Here is a 17,236-nt window from a genome sequence, read left to right as displayed (position 1 = left end):
TAGGAACTGAGCAGATTTGGTGGAAACGTATTGAACAATGACAGCTAAAACCAAATACAGGATTGAACAGGGTAAGCCGTGGGCTCAAGAGTGTGCTGTGTGTGAGGACACTTCATTGATCAGTACTGTAATGAGAAAAGGAAGCGCTTTACCTTTGATGTCTTGCATATTTTCCACTGATGTGACCACTCCCATCACAATGTGGCGTCGGGCAGCTAAACAGAAAGAAGTGCAGACTGATTGAGCAAAACTGCAGGAAATTACGCATGTCCATTTGCTTGTCCATCCCCAAGAGTCTGAGTATTACACATTTGTTAATCAGCACTAAACATAGACTATATGCCCAAATGTCTGTGGACACCCACAGTTGCACCCACTGTTGACACAGATGTGCAAATGCGCACACAAACACACAACTTCCTGTAGAGAATGGACAATAGAATAGGACTCTCTGGAGAAGATAAACATGAACCTATTGGCATCATGTCTAATGCCAGGTGTGGTCTAGAGGGGTATTTAACCATACAGCATTGAGCTGTGGAGCAGTGGACTGTGTTCTCTGGAATGATGGTGCCTTGTCCAATATGGAGTTGGGGGGTTGGGGATGAGGTAGGGTGGTGATCATCCAAGATCCTGACCCCACTAATTCTCTTGTCACTGAATGCAATCAAATCCTTACAAAAATGCTCCAAAAATATAAGAAAGCTTTTCATGGACAGTAGAAACAAGTCTTGCCCTGAATTTCAGAAGAAACAATGAAGTGTCCCAATACTTTTGTCCATATAGTGTGTGCAAATAAGTGTGTTTATAGGTGTAACCCTACAGTGGTTCTGAGGGATGAATGTATGTATGTATGTGCATGTCCACATACAAGTGTGTATGTGCATGTCCATATATAAGTGTGTATGTGTATGTCCATATATTAGTGTGTATGTAAGATAAGATAAGATAAGATAAGATAAGATAATCATTTATTAGTCCCACAGTGGGGAAATTCTCAGTGTTACAGCAGAAAGGGATAGCAAGACACAAAAATGTAGATAAATAATTTACACTATGTACACACAATATAAATAAGAATTTAAAAAGCAATAACAATATTATTTATAGCAAATGACTCTTAATTGCACATGTGTGTGTGGGGGGGGTATTGCATGTCCATATACAAATGTGTACCTGTATGTCCAAATATAAATGTGTATGTGTATGTCTATGTTCATATATTAGTGAGTATGTGCATGTCCATATATAAGTGTGTATGTGTGTTTGTGCATGTCTATATATAAGTGTGTATGTGTATGTCTAAATAAAAGTGTGTATGTCCATATATTAGTGTGTATGTGCATGTCTATATATAAGTGTGTATGTGTATATCTAAATATAAGTGTGTATGTCCATATATTAATGAGTATGTCCATGTCTATATATAAGTGTGTATGTGTATATCTAAATATAAGTGTGTATGTCCATATATTAGTGAGTATGTGCATGTCTATATATAAGAGTGTATGTGTATATCTAAATATAAGTGTGTATGTCTATATTAGTGAGTATGTGCATGCCTATATATAAGTGTGTATGTGTATATCTAAATATAAGTGTGTATGTCCATAAATTAGTGAGTATGTGCATGTCTATATATAAGTGTGTATGTGTATATCTGAAAATAAGTGTGTATGTGTATGTCCATATATTAGTGAGTATGTGCATGTCTATATATAAGTGTGTATGTGTATATCTAAATATAAGTGTGTATGTCTATATTAGTGAGTATGTGCATGCCTATATATAAGTGTGTATGTGTATATCTAAATATAAGTGTGTATGTCCATAAATTAGTGAGTATGTGCATGTCTATATATAAGTGTGTATGTGTATATCTGAAAATAAGTGTGTATGTGTATGTCCATATATTAGTGAGTATGTGCATGTCTATATATAAGTGTGTATGTGTGTATGTGCATGTCCACACATATTGACTCTACTGCAGTTTCATATCTGCTCAGTGCAGACCCCAGCGCAAAGTCAAACTGTATTTGTCCTGACAACTATCTCGCCTCCAGAGAGAGCCGCTATCGATCACACATTATCGGCATTATGGATGCCTTCTCCTGTAGATAGCCTTCATATCGATCACCTGATTAATTGCTATCTTTGGGCAGCAGAATCAAGCAGAGAGAGGAGCTGAATTTTGACAACACATTGGAAGGCACTGAGCCACACGTATAAAGGGGGAACCAATGTTTCAGATGAATCCTGTCTAGCTGTTCCTTTTCTGTGCTGTTAGCTAGACATATTGAACTGGGTGTTATTCACATAAGTGATTAGAGTTTTGTCTAAAAGATTCAGAGTGCAGCACATAATAGAGCAAATGAGGAGGTCCCAGTCTGGTTATTTTGCCCCCCAGTCCAATCAGAGTTTCTTAATGCTGAGTAACAGCCATACCGATCTGAGCGCTGTGTTTGTATAAATAATCCAGCCTCACAGTTTAGATAAATTGAGATTAAGATGTTCGGTAAAATCCCTTTATTTTTAGTATCAGTTTCTATAATGAGAGAGCAGAGAGTTTCTGGATTGACTGATTTAGTTTAGTAGAGATTTTTTTAATGACTGTTTTATAGTGTTTAACATCTTACAAATTCAGCCTGATACGGCCCCCTGACCAATCAGTTCAGTCTGTTGTTGTTGTTGGCCTACTGGTGTGAAATAACTGGTTTATAGTGGGTGAATGTGCTGTGGATGTGGGTTTCTATAGCTTGTGTGTATTAGCATTATTGTTAGCCTCCACTTAGTTCTGAATAGCCTCTTCCGTGCCTTTAAGAAAGGCAAGCAGTTCTCCCACTGGTAAAACAGAGTGTTTCAGGGATAGGTCTATGAAGGTTCAGATATTATGGTCTGTTCCACTGTAAAATAGCTCCACACTGCAGACTCTCAACTCTTTTATTTACCTTCTGAGAATGTCTGCACTGCTGCCATCTGGGAATAATATCTGTTAATGGCAAAAAAATGACGCTCTGAACACCATGGTTAAAACAAAGACTGCACTGGAACTGCACTGGGATTAAACTAGTCCATACCCGATCCATTAAAATGTGCCAGATCTGGGATACTCTGAACACATCTCTGTAAGCATCAGTCTGCTGTATTAGCTAGTAACCTAGCAACAACCTAGATGTTAAAAAGGTGACAGCAGGTTTAAAATAACACATGCCTGTCAAACAGAAGGAATAAATCAATCAACTGAGCCAATAGGAAGGACGCAGGCAGCATGGGAAAAAACGAAACGCTCCTTTTACAAACAACGAAGCACTCTTACCAGGCTCTGAACGAGTTCATGGGAACATGGGAATAAAATAGCTCTTCTTGTACATATTTTAATACACCATAATATCAGACCGATTTGTCTTTGTGGATGTAAGTAAACCTTCTTGTCAACCAGGTATCATTTCTTTGTTGTCTCAAACTCTAATAATAAACATCAGCAGTAGAACTGTAGGATTATATGGACCCTAGACATATTTACATAATAATACACTCAAGGTCATCCAATACCATGAGATATTAGTGAGGCACTGGTGTGTTGCTATTGTAGGCAAGAGGTTGAGAGTTTACTGCTGCTAATTTCTCCTTGAGTCACGATCAGGGCACAGTGACATGAAGCAAGCCTTGTTTTAATCAGTACACCTGTGTCAGTATTTCACAGAACTCTACGATCAGTCTAGAAGTCTACTGTAAGTCTAAATCTAGAATTTTACTGAAAATATACGTCTAAAATTCTACTCCAAGTGCAAGTCTTTACTAAAAATATTAAAAATTAAATTTCTACTCAAAGTTTAATAGTAGAACTTTACTAAAAATATAAATCTAAAGGTCTAATTCAAGTATAAGTCTAAATTCAACAAAAAATATATGTCTAAAATTCAACTCCGAGTTTAAGTTTAGAACTGCACTGAAAAATAAGTCTGAAAATCTACTTTAACTAGAAGTTCACTGCAAATCAAAGTCTTAAATTCTACTGCAAATATTAGTGCACCATTCATCAAAAACATACAATGTGCAGCATAAAAAAAGCAATTCTACTGCAAGTAAAAAGCTACATATCACTGAATAAGCCCAAATATATAACAACATTAAAAGGTTAGCACGTTGATACAGCCTCAGTGAGCTGCAAATTATCTGGAGCCTTTGTGCCTGCAATGATAGCGAGACATTTCCAACCAGCCACTAAAATATTCTTTTTCATCACCCTTATGATCTTTACTTGTATTTACAGTAGGTCAAACTTATTTGCCGTGGGCCTATTTGTTTTCCCAGCGCCGTTTCATCTCTCCAAACTACAGAGCTGTTGCTTCAGTGGGCTCCAAGGCTTGTGAAAAGACAAACTGCACTTCACTCCTATTACCAAGTTAACCTTTGTCAAAGGCTTTCACTAATCACACTTTCACAAACAGAATCATTACGATGCGTATTGTGAAAACACAATGATATAGCGCTCAGAGCTCCACATCAGCAAACAAGATAACAGGCCTGCGTTTACTGGAGCAAGCAGAACCGTTTCCATTTGCCTGCACACTCATCATGCTTATTCATACAAATTCATCACTAGATTGTTTCAGAATGTGTCTTGGGTGGCATGTTAGTACAGTATACACCAATCAGCCACAACATTATACTGAGTAGTTCCCCTTGTGCCACCACAACAGATCTGACCATTGGAGGCATGGACTCCACAAGACCTCTGAAGACCTCCTGTGGTATCTGGCACCAAGACTTTAGCAGCAGATCCTTTAAGTCCTGTAAGTTGTGAGGTGGGGCCTCCATGGATCGCATCAGTGAACCTTAGGTGCCCAAGACCCTGTTGCCGGTTCACTGGTTTTCCTTTCTTGGAGAACTTTTGGTAGGTACTGACCACTGCACAGCAGAAAACCTCCACAAGACCTGCCTGATGTTTTGGAGATGTTCTGACCCAGTCATCTAGCCATCACAGTTTGGTTCTTGTCAAAATTACAGATTTTTATGCTTGACTATTTTTCTGCTTTGACAGGATCCACCTTCAAGAACTGACCATTCACTTGTTGCCTAATATATCCCACTCGCTTGGAAGATGCAACTGTAAATTAATATTTTTTACCTCACAGGTGCTAATGTTATGGCTGATCAGTGTATATGCAACTACATCAACTTAAAGAACCACTTGATGCTTAAATGGCTCTTTGCTGAGTTATTAAAAAATCTCTGGATGATGGCTTAAAAAAAGAACATGGTTCTGTGTTGCCCCCAAAAAGGGTCCAGTTACTGTCAGAGACCTCGTTTTCAGTACTATATAGAACCCTTTTTGCTCAGAGTGCTTATGAGTTTTAAAAGGATGGATGTTTAAAGATAATATAAAAGCCCTGAGACCAATTTAATGGTTCTTTGAGATATGAGTGAGATATGGAGATTCTCAAGGCCCTATTATAGGACTGTTACTATTTACAGCATATATGCTGCCACTGGGCACAGTCATTAGCAAACATGGGGTTAACTTCTATTGTTATGCAGATGATACACAATTGTACATATCAGTCAGACCTGATGACAAACATGTGAAATGCTAGATGTTCAATAACTGAATGTTAAATCTGGCTGATTTCTGTATTAATTCTAGCTCAGCAGCTGAACATCTTGGCATCATAAGTAATGCAGATCTATCATTTGACCAACATATTGCTCATATTACTAGGACAGTTTTTCTACATCTCCATGGCTTATATGCTTATGATTTGTAGATCTCTTCTGAGTTCAGTTGTAAAAAGCACCTTACAAATGAATTAGAATTTGAATCTGAATCTTTGTGTAAGCTTTTCTCAATGTGTCTCTGTGTCTCATCTACAAAAAGAGTTCTCTACAGCCCGTCCATTACAAGGTTCTTCTGGAAACCAAATGTGGAAACTACAATGATGCTACTCAAAATAACCTTTTTCAACACTATTTCATTTTTACTCAACTCTTGCATTCTGAACCAAATATCATGTTGAGCCTGAGGATTTGTTTTTATTATTATTATTTATCATTTAGATATTTCTTTATTGTTCTACATTCTGTTATAAGTATACTGTGTTTTTTACCATATGAGCATCTAAGAAAGTATAAATACAACAGTGTAAGAGAGTGTTTTTTTCCACCCCTGCTGGCAGATGAAAGAGAGAGGAGTAACGGCTAAAAGGGGCAGAGTAGAGGAGCAGTGATTTCAGTATGACTGTGCTGCATTTATGCCATGAATGGACAAGGCCTCATCTTCACTAATGGGTGTAGGACTTGGGGTCAGCGCATGGGCTGCAGCCTTCAAGCATACTGACCTGAATAGCTCTTGTATCGCTGGTTCCAAGGGCACTGTGAGAGGGAGAAAGGCGAGAGAGGAAACAGACGAGAGAGCGGAGGAGAGAGAAAAGCAGACGAGAGTCAATTCTCCAACAACAAATAGCAATAAATGTACAGTATTTTACCTCTCAGTGGGAAGAGCCATCGTTAGCAGTAAAAAAAAAGCATGGTTTTATGCAATATTAATCACTTCTAAGCTGTTCCTCATTAAACCAAGTGGAAAAATTCTGTTGATATTTTATTATGATTTGAATCGACGATGAAAGGTTATTCATGTGCATGAAGTCTTTTATGAGAAAAAACAGTTTATATTTGTGCCAAATTTTGTCATTGTTGCATAAAAAACACATGAAAAAAAGTATAGACCTGCTAATGAATGTAAATCAAATGTAAATGTAATTATCATTACGTAGCCACCCATGTAATTAATTATGCCATAATTACTGTCAAACAGTACAGAAAAACGACAGTAATAACTCAAGACTTCTAAGGGTTAATAGCATTAATATGCTGTAATTTCAGTGAAGGAGATGCTGAAAATACCTTTTGAGCGTGTGCGGTGGCGCTTCTCGTCTGCTACATCCACCTCCATCTGCAGAGAGGTGATCGTCATATCAGTGTCACAAATATCTACATCCTTCTTCCACACACACACACAATGCATACAGTCATTGAAAAAAAATAGCACACCCCTTTTTTTTAACAAATTTAAACATATGGACATGTTGCTCTACATTTGAACAGTACTGAGAGATGGAGGTAAAATTACTAAACATATATAACTGAAGAAATGTAAAATATAATAAATAAAAGTGCAGGAAAAAATATTACAGCCCACATTTATTACTACTAAAAATGTCAGGTAATGATTAGATGTCAGATGATCAGAACATGGTTAGAGAGGATTCTGGAGGAGACTGTCATTTAAACTTCAGACGCTTAGCTTGGGTTGCTCTTGATTGTTGAAGTAACTGGTATCACCATGGTGAGATCCAAGGAGCTCTGTGAGGCCTTTAGGAAGAAGGTCATATACTTTTAAAGGCATTTAATCCTTGAGGAACCTGGGGATGAACCTCTTAAGGTGCTTTGACAGACCTTCAAGGAACCCTTTTCCCTAAAACTCTTTTTCTTCAAAGCACCTGAAGAGGTTCCTCCACAGTCTCAAATTCAAGAACCTCCAAAGCTTCCTCTAGGAACTTTGTAGATGCAGATGAGTCACTAATCAGCCTTCCCACTGTCCCCAACATAATAATAAATTGTAAGTGTAAAACAATCAGGTCAGGCCAAGTTGGCCACATGTTTAAATACACTATGTGTCCAAATGTTTGTGGACACCTCTTCTGATGAATGCGTTTGACTACTTTCGAGAGCGTCAGTGAAGGTAGTGATCATCCCTCATCATTACCTCATTAGCAATGTTTGTAGTAGAAAGCCTTTCCTGGACAGTAGAGACTCCAACAAAAGCAGGACAATAATTTAGTAATGCCCTTGGTTTCAGAAGAAGCAGTGAATGAGTAGGTGTCCCAATACTTTTGTTAATATAATGTATGTTCAAAAACGCAAACGTGTTTATGGGATGTCCTATTTTTTTTTTACATGACTTTAGGTACACAACTGCTAACACAAACGTGGTGCTAATAGTTTAACAGTTTTTTGTCCTTTGTTTCCAATTCAAAGACGTCCCTGAAAAGCACTGGCTACCTCCAAACAAAAGCCTGGGACTCATTAAATGCAGAAAAAGGTTCACCTCCATTAGAACTCTACACAGTAAACGCTGTGTGGAGCACAAATAACAAAGCATATGAACTAATGGATGCTGGGATAGTCGCTCTGTGGAGGTTAAAAGAGATCTCTAGCAAAAAGTGCATAGTTTTAATTTGCTTTTTGCAAATGCATGCAAATGGACTGGTCATTTTGCTGGTAAAGCCAACCGGCTTGGTTAATGAATACATAAGGGGTTCTACTGCCAAGAGGAGCATTTTTTAAGAACCTTTCCAGGTGTCGCTAAATTTTTATGCAGTCGGTCTTTGACAGTCACACACAATGTGGCTTCTTTTGTGAACTAACATTTGACTAAGTGTCACTTAAACCTTCAGCCTAATGCTGCAATGTCTGCCACTTTAATGAGGTCCATAAATGTTTCAAACAGAGAAAAATAAAATGATCAAAGCTAACGACATCCAGTTAATCTTATTAATCGTTCAGACGGCGGGGGGATCCTGTCGTAAGGGAACCACTTTCACTTGGTACACTGCTGCCGTTACCATGACAATGTGAGGGAACCCTTCTGACAGATATGAAAAGAGCGCAAGGAATTATCTAGCACAAACCCCTCCTGATGCGCCATTCAGCCGCTGACATTTACTACTGCTGTACGGGCTACATTACACGCTGCAGCAGAGGAAGGTAAGGGAGTACTGAGCCTGGTTACATAAGAAGGTCTGGAAAAGCTCCTTCCTGAGGTCTATGAGACAACATCTTAGGTCAGATGTCCACTTTGTCCACTGTCATTGTCACTGAGAAACAGAAGAATGATGTGCAGGGCTGTAGCTACATAAGATGACACGAAAGCCACCTGTGTCCAATGGAGTAGCCACAATATCATAGGAGTGACAGAATCTGGACATATTTGTCAACAACTAAATATAATTCAGATGAAAAAAGTAAAAAATATGCAGTAACACATTGGTGAACATCTACAATAAAACTTGTGCTGTTGTTTTCCATGGAATTCTGTGAGTCAAAGGAAAAGCTGTGGTGCTGGGTGTACTTTTACAGAGTTGTGCCCATATTATGTGACTATACATATGGTAGCAGTGAAAGTACTAGCAATTATTTTTTCAATTATTAACAGAATAAAAACTAAATAGAAATATTCAACATGGGCAAGATTACTTTAATTAAATTATTTTTGATGAATTGCCCAATTAAGTTGAAATGCATTTATACTCCAAATTGATATATATATATATATATATATATATATATCAATTATATAAATATATATATATATCATTATATAATAATTTTATATTTAATTATTATTAAAAATATATTTTAATACATATTTGTATATAAAAATATAAATGAATAAATAAATAAATATATCCCCATATACTGTTCTTGTTAGTGTTAAAAGATATGCTAGGTTAGGCTAGGCTAGGCTATGGTATTTTGCTAAGTATTTTGCAAAGTTACCATGTACAAATCACTGCAATTGGTAAATTTGGGTAAATCCCGATAAACATCCTTCTTAAAGCTGTGAGAATTCACAGATGCCTAAGTTAAAAGAATGTGGGAATCTGAAAGAAAAATTTAAAAGTATTTTTACTTAAACCTGTCTATATACCTGCTTTATTGTGCTTTACTCTCCCCTATACTGCAAAATCTTCTTATATCATTGTACAATAAATATTATTAATCTCATGTAAAGTCACAGTTTCAGAGATATGGTTTTGATTTGGTCAGCAACGATGTATCTTTTGTAGTTTGTGCAGTTGACAGTAACAATGTACGATAAATTGAAGAAATGAAGGTTCACCCTTAAATAGGTTTAGTAGGGAAGAGGAAATGCATACCCATTCACTATGATTGGAATATGCTGAATATGGAAAGAAAGGATTATTAACCACAGGCTCTTTGAGCATTTTTACATTGCTAAAATCAGTCTTTTAAAGCATCATTAAGAGTTCTGATGCATAATCACAATGTAGGAGGGATAGTAAATATGCAAAAGGAAGGGGGGTCACTAAAATTTAACCTCTCGTTTTTTAAGAATTAATTAAAATAATGAGGTCCATTTAAAATTCCCACAGGAATACTGCGAGAGGATTTAGTCAAAGAATTTCCCAAGACATCTGTCTCATTACAAGCTATTACTGGTATGTGTGCATAAAGCAGCAACAAACAAGTCTACGGTTAGTTGTTCAGTGCTAATAATCAAAGAACACAGAGGCTTTCTTATAACAACAAAACACATATCAGCTTTTGAAAGCATTCATTTTATGAACTTACTTTTTAATTTCATTTAAATACAATATCTATAATATTTTTATATCTTAAATACAGTGTGTTACTTTAGATAAGATGAAACCAAGAACTGTACTAAATATTAGTACCAAAAGTGAGTCACCACTGATACGTCAGGGTGGGTAGAGTCAGGCACAGTGGGGTAGATTTGTAGGCTGAGCTGCAGATGCTTATTAGCAAACAATACAGAAATGTGAGTAGAGAACATGCACACAGCCATACATTTTATATGAATAATCATCTTACACTGGTGATAAACATATAGCTAATCATAATCAGAAGGGGTTAGGAAGGAAAGGAGAAAAAGAGAGAACGGGAACGAGGTGCTTGCAGTATAATGGTACCTGATATGATTGCAGGTTTGATTGCTCTTTGGTCCAGACCTGGTGTTGATCCTCAGCCCGCTGTGGTAGACGTTAGATTAGAACCCCCACCAAGAGTTCACCACTCCTCCTCCAATTTCATTTTCTGAAATATATAAAAATATACATGTAATTATAAATTCAAATCTGCATGCAAATCACATTTACTGTGTAAAGCGTGCCATACTGGCCTCTATTTCATCTCCTCTCCTACTCACACACCACTGCACCCCAACTTACACTCTCTCTCGCTCGCTCTCTCTCTCGCACTCAAACACACACATACGCAGACACACAAACATCATTTAGAAACAGCAGCATTTCTGTTCCTGGCGTAGGGACTGTTTACTACTGGCTTTGGATTGGACCATTTCTAATTGAATCTTTGTATCGTCAAGACAAAAACACCCAATACAGTAATTCAGTATCTTCAATTATCTTCTCTTGTAAAGTTACCATTTAGGAGATAACCAACAACACTGTCATGCAAAGATTCTTTTTACAGAAGAAGGAGAAAAAAAAACCCTCTCAACTTTCAATGAGAGTCAATGTAAAAATCTCATTTTCGAATTATTTTAGTGCATTTCTATTGGCCCATTCATCATGATATAAAAAAACAACAACTAGCAGATGTCAAAAATGGAGATACATAGTTTTTGCGTGACCTACATGCAATTCTGATAGTAATATATACAACACATTTATGTCCTGGAAATGTACAAAAACCAGTATACAAACACAGGCACTTGCACGTACACACACACACACACACACTTACACACTCATCTTGAACCTTAAAAAGTACAGGGTAAAATCATGGCGGCTTGCATGCATCATTAGCTATATTTGTTCTCCCTTCCTGTAGAATATGATAGATTCAGCTAATTGCTCCCTTTGCCAGCTCTATTTCAGAGAGCAATAAGCAGCGATTGAGAGGGAGGAAATGCCATTCATTTCATATTCAATGTACATTAATGTGGAGAGATTATTTATATAGCTTTAGCTAATTTCAGCATTAGTCAGTTGATCGTTTGCTGGGGTTGTACTTAAGATTCAGAGTCAGACATCATACTCTTCTGACCACAGGGGCTGTAGTGGTGGATACTTTATGACCTTGTGACCTTGTAAATCCTTAAGAAGCATGTTTAAAGAATGCATAATAAATAAGCATAACAATATACAATAAAATGGTTTGTATGCCCTTTAAGACAGACAAGACAACCATATTCAACATTTGTGTTTCACACACATGCACAGCTATCACTGCACCGCCCGGGGAGTGGAGAGGGTTAAGGACGTTGCTCAGGGGCCCAACAGTGGCAGCTTGCCAAGCCTAGGTATCAAACCCACAACCCTGTCATCAATAGCCCAGGACTCTAATCATTGCCCACCACTGCTCACTATTTTCAAGTACATAATGCACAACAAATTTAACCTTAAAATGAAATTATTGCTTTCTCTTTTCTCCAGACAGAAATCAGAGATTGATGGGATGTGATCCAACTAGGGCTTTCAGCAGTGTTAAAAGCATTTTCTCTATGGGTTTTATTAGAATGACCCTGATGTTATAACGCTGTGATGGCTGTGGGACTAACAGTGTGTATACTACTACTTCATGTCACACATACACTTTGCTTCAGTTTAAAGAATACGCTTTATTTCTTTTCAACACTTAGTGACCTTTGTGTCACACACACACATTATATATATATATATATATATATATATATATATATATATATATATATATATATATATATAAACACAGTGTAACACAGATTACCTATATACTGTATTTGTAAATGACAAACTCAACCAAAACTGTGGGCTGATGCTGATATTTTGATGCTCTTTTTTTCCAGGTACATATATATATATATATATATATATATATATATATATATATATATATATATACACACACACATTTAAATGTACCTATATATATTATTATATTGCCACAGCTAAAACTAATACAAAAACATTCATAAAAAATATATATTGTCACTGTTAAACTTAAATCTCATATTTCCAAAGCAGCAACTTTGCAGGACATGAAAAAAAATTCAATGGAAGTCTATGCCAAGTCATCTTGAAGAATTTCTATTGATCCGTTTCTCATAAAATGTAATGAGTGAATCATAATATGAACAAGGTTTAAATTAAACGACAAAAAAGTTTTTTGTATGACAGCAAAGGTATATTTTTTTCTGTGCAGTAAAATAAATGCAGATACTTTAGAGCAGTAGCTCAGCATCATCTAAACATTCATCTCTAATGCAGATCAATAAACACTTCATCAAATGAAGTATAACCTGACCTCAGTAGTACAGTTCTGATAAATGAGTGGATAAAAAGTTTTTTATAGGATATAAAAAAACAAACTTTTCTGGTTTATTATGGGGTACATGGACTCCTATGGTTTCTCTATGGAGGCAGCATTACAACTAACCCCATCGTGTGGAGGCTGTACTTTAGCCTGGCTAGCTTTCACTGTGAGTTTCTTATCTGCTTCATAGTGGTGCTGTATGGCAGCCACAAATCACTGAGTTCTGTATCTGTCCAGAAGTATCTGCCCAATTAGTCCAACTTACTGGGGCAGTGGTGGCTCAGCGGTTAGAGCGCTGGCATATCGATAACAGGGTTGTGGGTTTGATTCCTGGGCTCGGCAAGCTGTCACTGTTGGGCCCTTGAGCAAGGCCCTTTACCCTCTCTGCTCCCCGGGCGCTGGAGTTGGCTGTGAGTGTGCGTTCACTACCAGATGGGTTAAATGCGGAGGACACATTTCTGTACAGTGACAAATATGTGCACCTTTACTGCCAAATATGACGCAGCTATAAATACATGAATAAAAGCATATTCTACTTGGACTTTTAAAAGAATTCATATGTTATATGCACTAGTATTTTGTGCTGTGATTTACCTCTATTTTGAAACAGAAGCTGAGCTTCACAGTGTCACAATTTAAAGCTCTAGCTGCAAGCTAATGTTCGCTCCAAGTGAAAACACTAGCCACAAGCTTAAAAGTGCCTCATCATTCCACCCACCCCCCGCCCCCATCTCTGTCTGTCCGGCTAAAACAACATGGAGGAAGCCGGTCAGTGCACACTGTGCTTTTTCAGGGTGCTCCCGTGTCTGTGTTACCTTCTGGCTCTCTCCATAAAATTCCTCTCAGAACTAACTTTTTACCTTCTCTGAGTAAATGGCCACCCAGCCCGACCTGCTGGAAGACTGCCCGCTGGGGTCCCCTCTACCTGCGTCAAACCAGCTGCCACCTACCGGTCCAACCAGCAGGCCCCCCACCCACCACCAACTATAGCAGACTAGCTGCTCACCCGCCAACCACTGCTACCTGTTTAATGACCATGTTAAAACCTAAATAGACTCGTAACTATCTGCCACTATTAATATCACCATTATTAACTATCTGTTGTATCTGGTTCTGTAATTTTTATCATTAAAATTTTTTTCTAATTTAAATAGTTCTGACCAGAGGAGGACGGGTCGGGTCCCCCCTTGTGAGTCTTGGTTCCTCCCAAGGTTTCTTCCTCCAGCTCTAAGGGAGTTTTTCCTTGCCACTGTCGCCGTTGGCTGCTCACTGGGGGTCTTTGATCCTTATGTCTTACGTTATTTATTCTTTCTTCTTTGTCTCTGTCTTTTATTAATCACTATTTATGTAAAGCTGCTTTGTTACGACAACAGTTGTAAAAAGCGCTATATAAATAAATCTGACTTGACATGACTTGACTTGCTGCCAAAGAACTTACAGAGATATTTACACAAAGGCAGATGAACCTGGACATAAGAGGCATCACTTTTGGACATCACTTACGGAGCTGAGTAAAGTAAGTAAAGCTTGAGTAAAGCTTTGGGTGAACCTCCCTTAGAGAAATATTTGTAATTCTGGTCAGCTGTAACTAAAGATGTTAACTAGCTAACACAGGTAGTGACTGGTAAACTCTCTAGAGCTCATTACAAAGAACAGTAACACTACTATTCGGATGGCCCATTGTTGCTCGCCTGACATTCAACTAACATTCAACTGAATGCCTGTTAAATGCAACTGAAGTCTAAGTTGAATGTAACGGATTGTCTATTGAAAGTAACCCTAACCTTGACCTTACACTTTTAGTTCAGTTTAGGTTTAAATGAAGGTTTAGGATAAGGTTAGGGCTACCAGTTAGGCTTTAGGGTTGATTCAAGGGTAGGGTTAAGGTGTGGGTCAGGGTTAGGTACATTCAACAGACACCATTTACATTCATTTTTCAGAGTTCAGTTGCGATCAGTTGAATGTTAGTTGAATGCCATGTGAGCTTCAATGAGGCATCTATAATGGAGCATCCGGTCAAGTGATACCCAAAGAACTATCAGCTGCTAATCGCTATGAGCCGGTATTCTGACTGTTTATAGGGTTATAATTTCACTATCAAATATCTAAATGTAATAGTGGACAGCACCACATATCAGAGTGAAATACTAACACCCTCACATCCCTCAGACACAGGAGTTTGATGGATGCCCTGGCCAAATGCCAACGGCTATACCAAAAAGAGCGTATCTCTAGAGTACATGAGGAGTTCTCTTCAATGTTGCTTCCATGTCACAGCCTGGACGGGGCAGAGTTACAGGACTATACACGTGGTAGTGGCTTTTATGGGGGACGTTCGTAAACGAACACCGTAGGGAAATTATTAACAGAATTGGAAAAATATTTTTAATAATCGTTGTGGGCAAGATTATGTCGATTAAAGTTTGTAAATGTTGGTTTTGATTAATTTTCAATTAATTGCCCAGCTTTAGTGCTTTGTAACAATGGCTGGGAATAAAAGGTGGATCTACAGGGAGAGCTCATCACAGTGTTGCTGTGTTTACAGAGGTCCTGTTTCTTGAATCTTAACTAACGCTTCTATAATTTACTACATGATTTGCACTTTCTGACACCAACTCAACACACAAATACTACTGTGCAACAGTTAGCAGTATGTTCAGTAAAACTGGACTCATGCGTACATCGCAAAGTGCCAGCTTAATTAATATATTAATATCTAATCAAGAAATCAAATGTATACTATCTCTTTCTGCATATGCTTTCTGCATAACTATTCTCAATATGAAAGCACATTGCAATATTTTTCTACAGTTATAGTAGACACCATATGGCCGCAGCACACTGATTCCTCCAGAATGCTGCTGCCTGAAAGACATATTTGAATATACTGCATTGTGAAATGAGCATAGTGAAAACATGCTGTGTGTATTTTCTACGCAGGAGAGAGATTGAGCTCCTTCCCGGAGCTTTACAGAAAATGAAATGTGGCATTTTTCTTGGACGGGTGCTTTTCGAGCATGCGTCAGTCTCCTGCATTCGCAGATGCTAATTAGAAGTAGCCTGGTGGAGAGAGAGAACAGTGAGATGAAGATGAGGTGTTAATGATGCTGCAGTGGAGTGTGGAGAGAAAAATGAAGGCCCTCTCAGGAACCTGACACTCTGCTTATAATCAGAGTAATACAGTTTCCTCAGACAGCCGTAGCTCTGCCGTGACCCTCACACACACACACACACACACATGCACTCAAAATTGTTTTAATATGCAATGTCAGGACTTCTATAAGTCCAGAATGTAGGCCTATTACATATATGTAAGCACTCAATGTATGCACCTGCTCAGGCATTATTCCCTCTTAATTCCTGGGTGTTAAAACAAAGGTTTATCCTGCTTTTGTTGGAATAACTGTATCTACAGTCCAGGGAAGGCTTACTACTACATTTTGAAGCACTGCTGTAAGGATTTGAGTGTATTAAGGGACAAGAGCGTTACGGAGGTCAGGAGGAAGTTGAATGATCACCACCCTACCTCATACAAAACTCCCCAACTCATCCCAAAAGTACTGGATGGAGTCATTCCAGAGGACACAGTTTCACGGCTCCACAGCTCAATGCTGGGGGGGCTTATATGGCATGGTGCCAATAGGTTCATGTTTATCTGCTTCAGCAAATCCTATTTTTTGGACAATACTCCTCTACAGGGACCAGACAAGCGGTGTGTGTGCATTTGCACGTGTCAGCAATGGATGCAACTTAAAGTAGCTGAAGGCATTTCATTAGTAGGAGTGTCCAAAAACATTTGGACTGGTTGGGTTGGCTTGATTGACAGAAACTTCTGTACAGAACCCAGTCTGTACAGTTGCGCTGAGCAGAACAGCATCTCAGAATGCAAAATATGTTGAACCTTGAGACAGGGTTCCACTTCTGCCAAGACCAGAAAGCTGAGGCAGCAGTGGACACAGGCGCACCAAAGTGGACAGCTGAAGACTGGGAAAAAGTAGTTTGATTATTGCTGCTGACCATGTGCATGCTTTCACAGCCACAATTTACACAATTTATCTTCTAAAGGCTACTTCCAGCATGATGATGCACCATGTCAGAAAGCAAAAACATCTCAAGCTAGTTTAATAAACCTGACAGTGAATTCAGTGTTCTTCAG

At 38.1% G+C, this 17,236-nt stretch overlaps 1 protein-coding gene across 4 annotated transcripts in view; it reads right to left on the bottom strand.

Moving 5' to 3' along the window:
• The window catches only part of myt1lb (myelin transcription factor 1-like, b), a 146,159-nt gene that overhangs the window by 85,684 nt on the left and 43,239 nt on the right, over positions 1 to 17,236 (bottom strand). For 3 of the 4 annotated variants that reach the window (XM_072689141.1, XM_072689140.1, XM_072689139.1), the window contains exons 2-5: positions 10,734 to 10,857; positions 6,904 to 6,952; positions 6,339 to 6,372; positions 153 to 215 (exon numbers count right to left, since the gene is read on the bottom strand). In XM_072689141.1, coding sequence (XP_072545242.1) covers positions 153 to 215; positions 6,339 to 6,372; positions 6,904 to 6,952 — 146 coding nt within the window. In that variant the 5' untranslated portion in view covers positions 10,734 to 10,857. Of the gene's footprint in view, positions 1 to 152; positions 216 to 6,338; positions 6,373 to 6,903; positions 6,953 to 10,733; positions 10,858 to 17,236 lie in introns of those variants that run through there. The other variant, XM_072689142.1, reaches the window with a different exon arrangement.

This window comes from Salminus brasiliensis, chromosome 10 (genome assembly GCF_030463535.1).
Source record: "Salminus brasiliensis chromosome 10, fSalBra1.hap2, whole genome shotgun sequence".
Lineage (NCBI taxonomy): Eukaryota > Metazoa > Chordata > Actinopteri > Characiformes > Bryconidae > Salminus > Salminus brasiliensis.
This window is presented reverse-complemented; position numbering and strand designations above follow the sequence as displayed.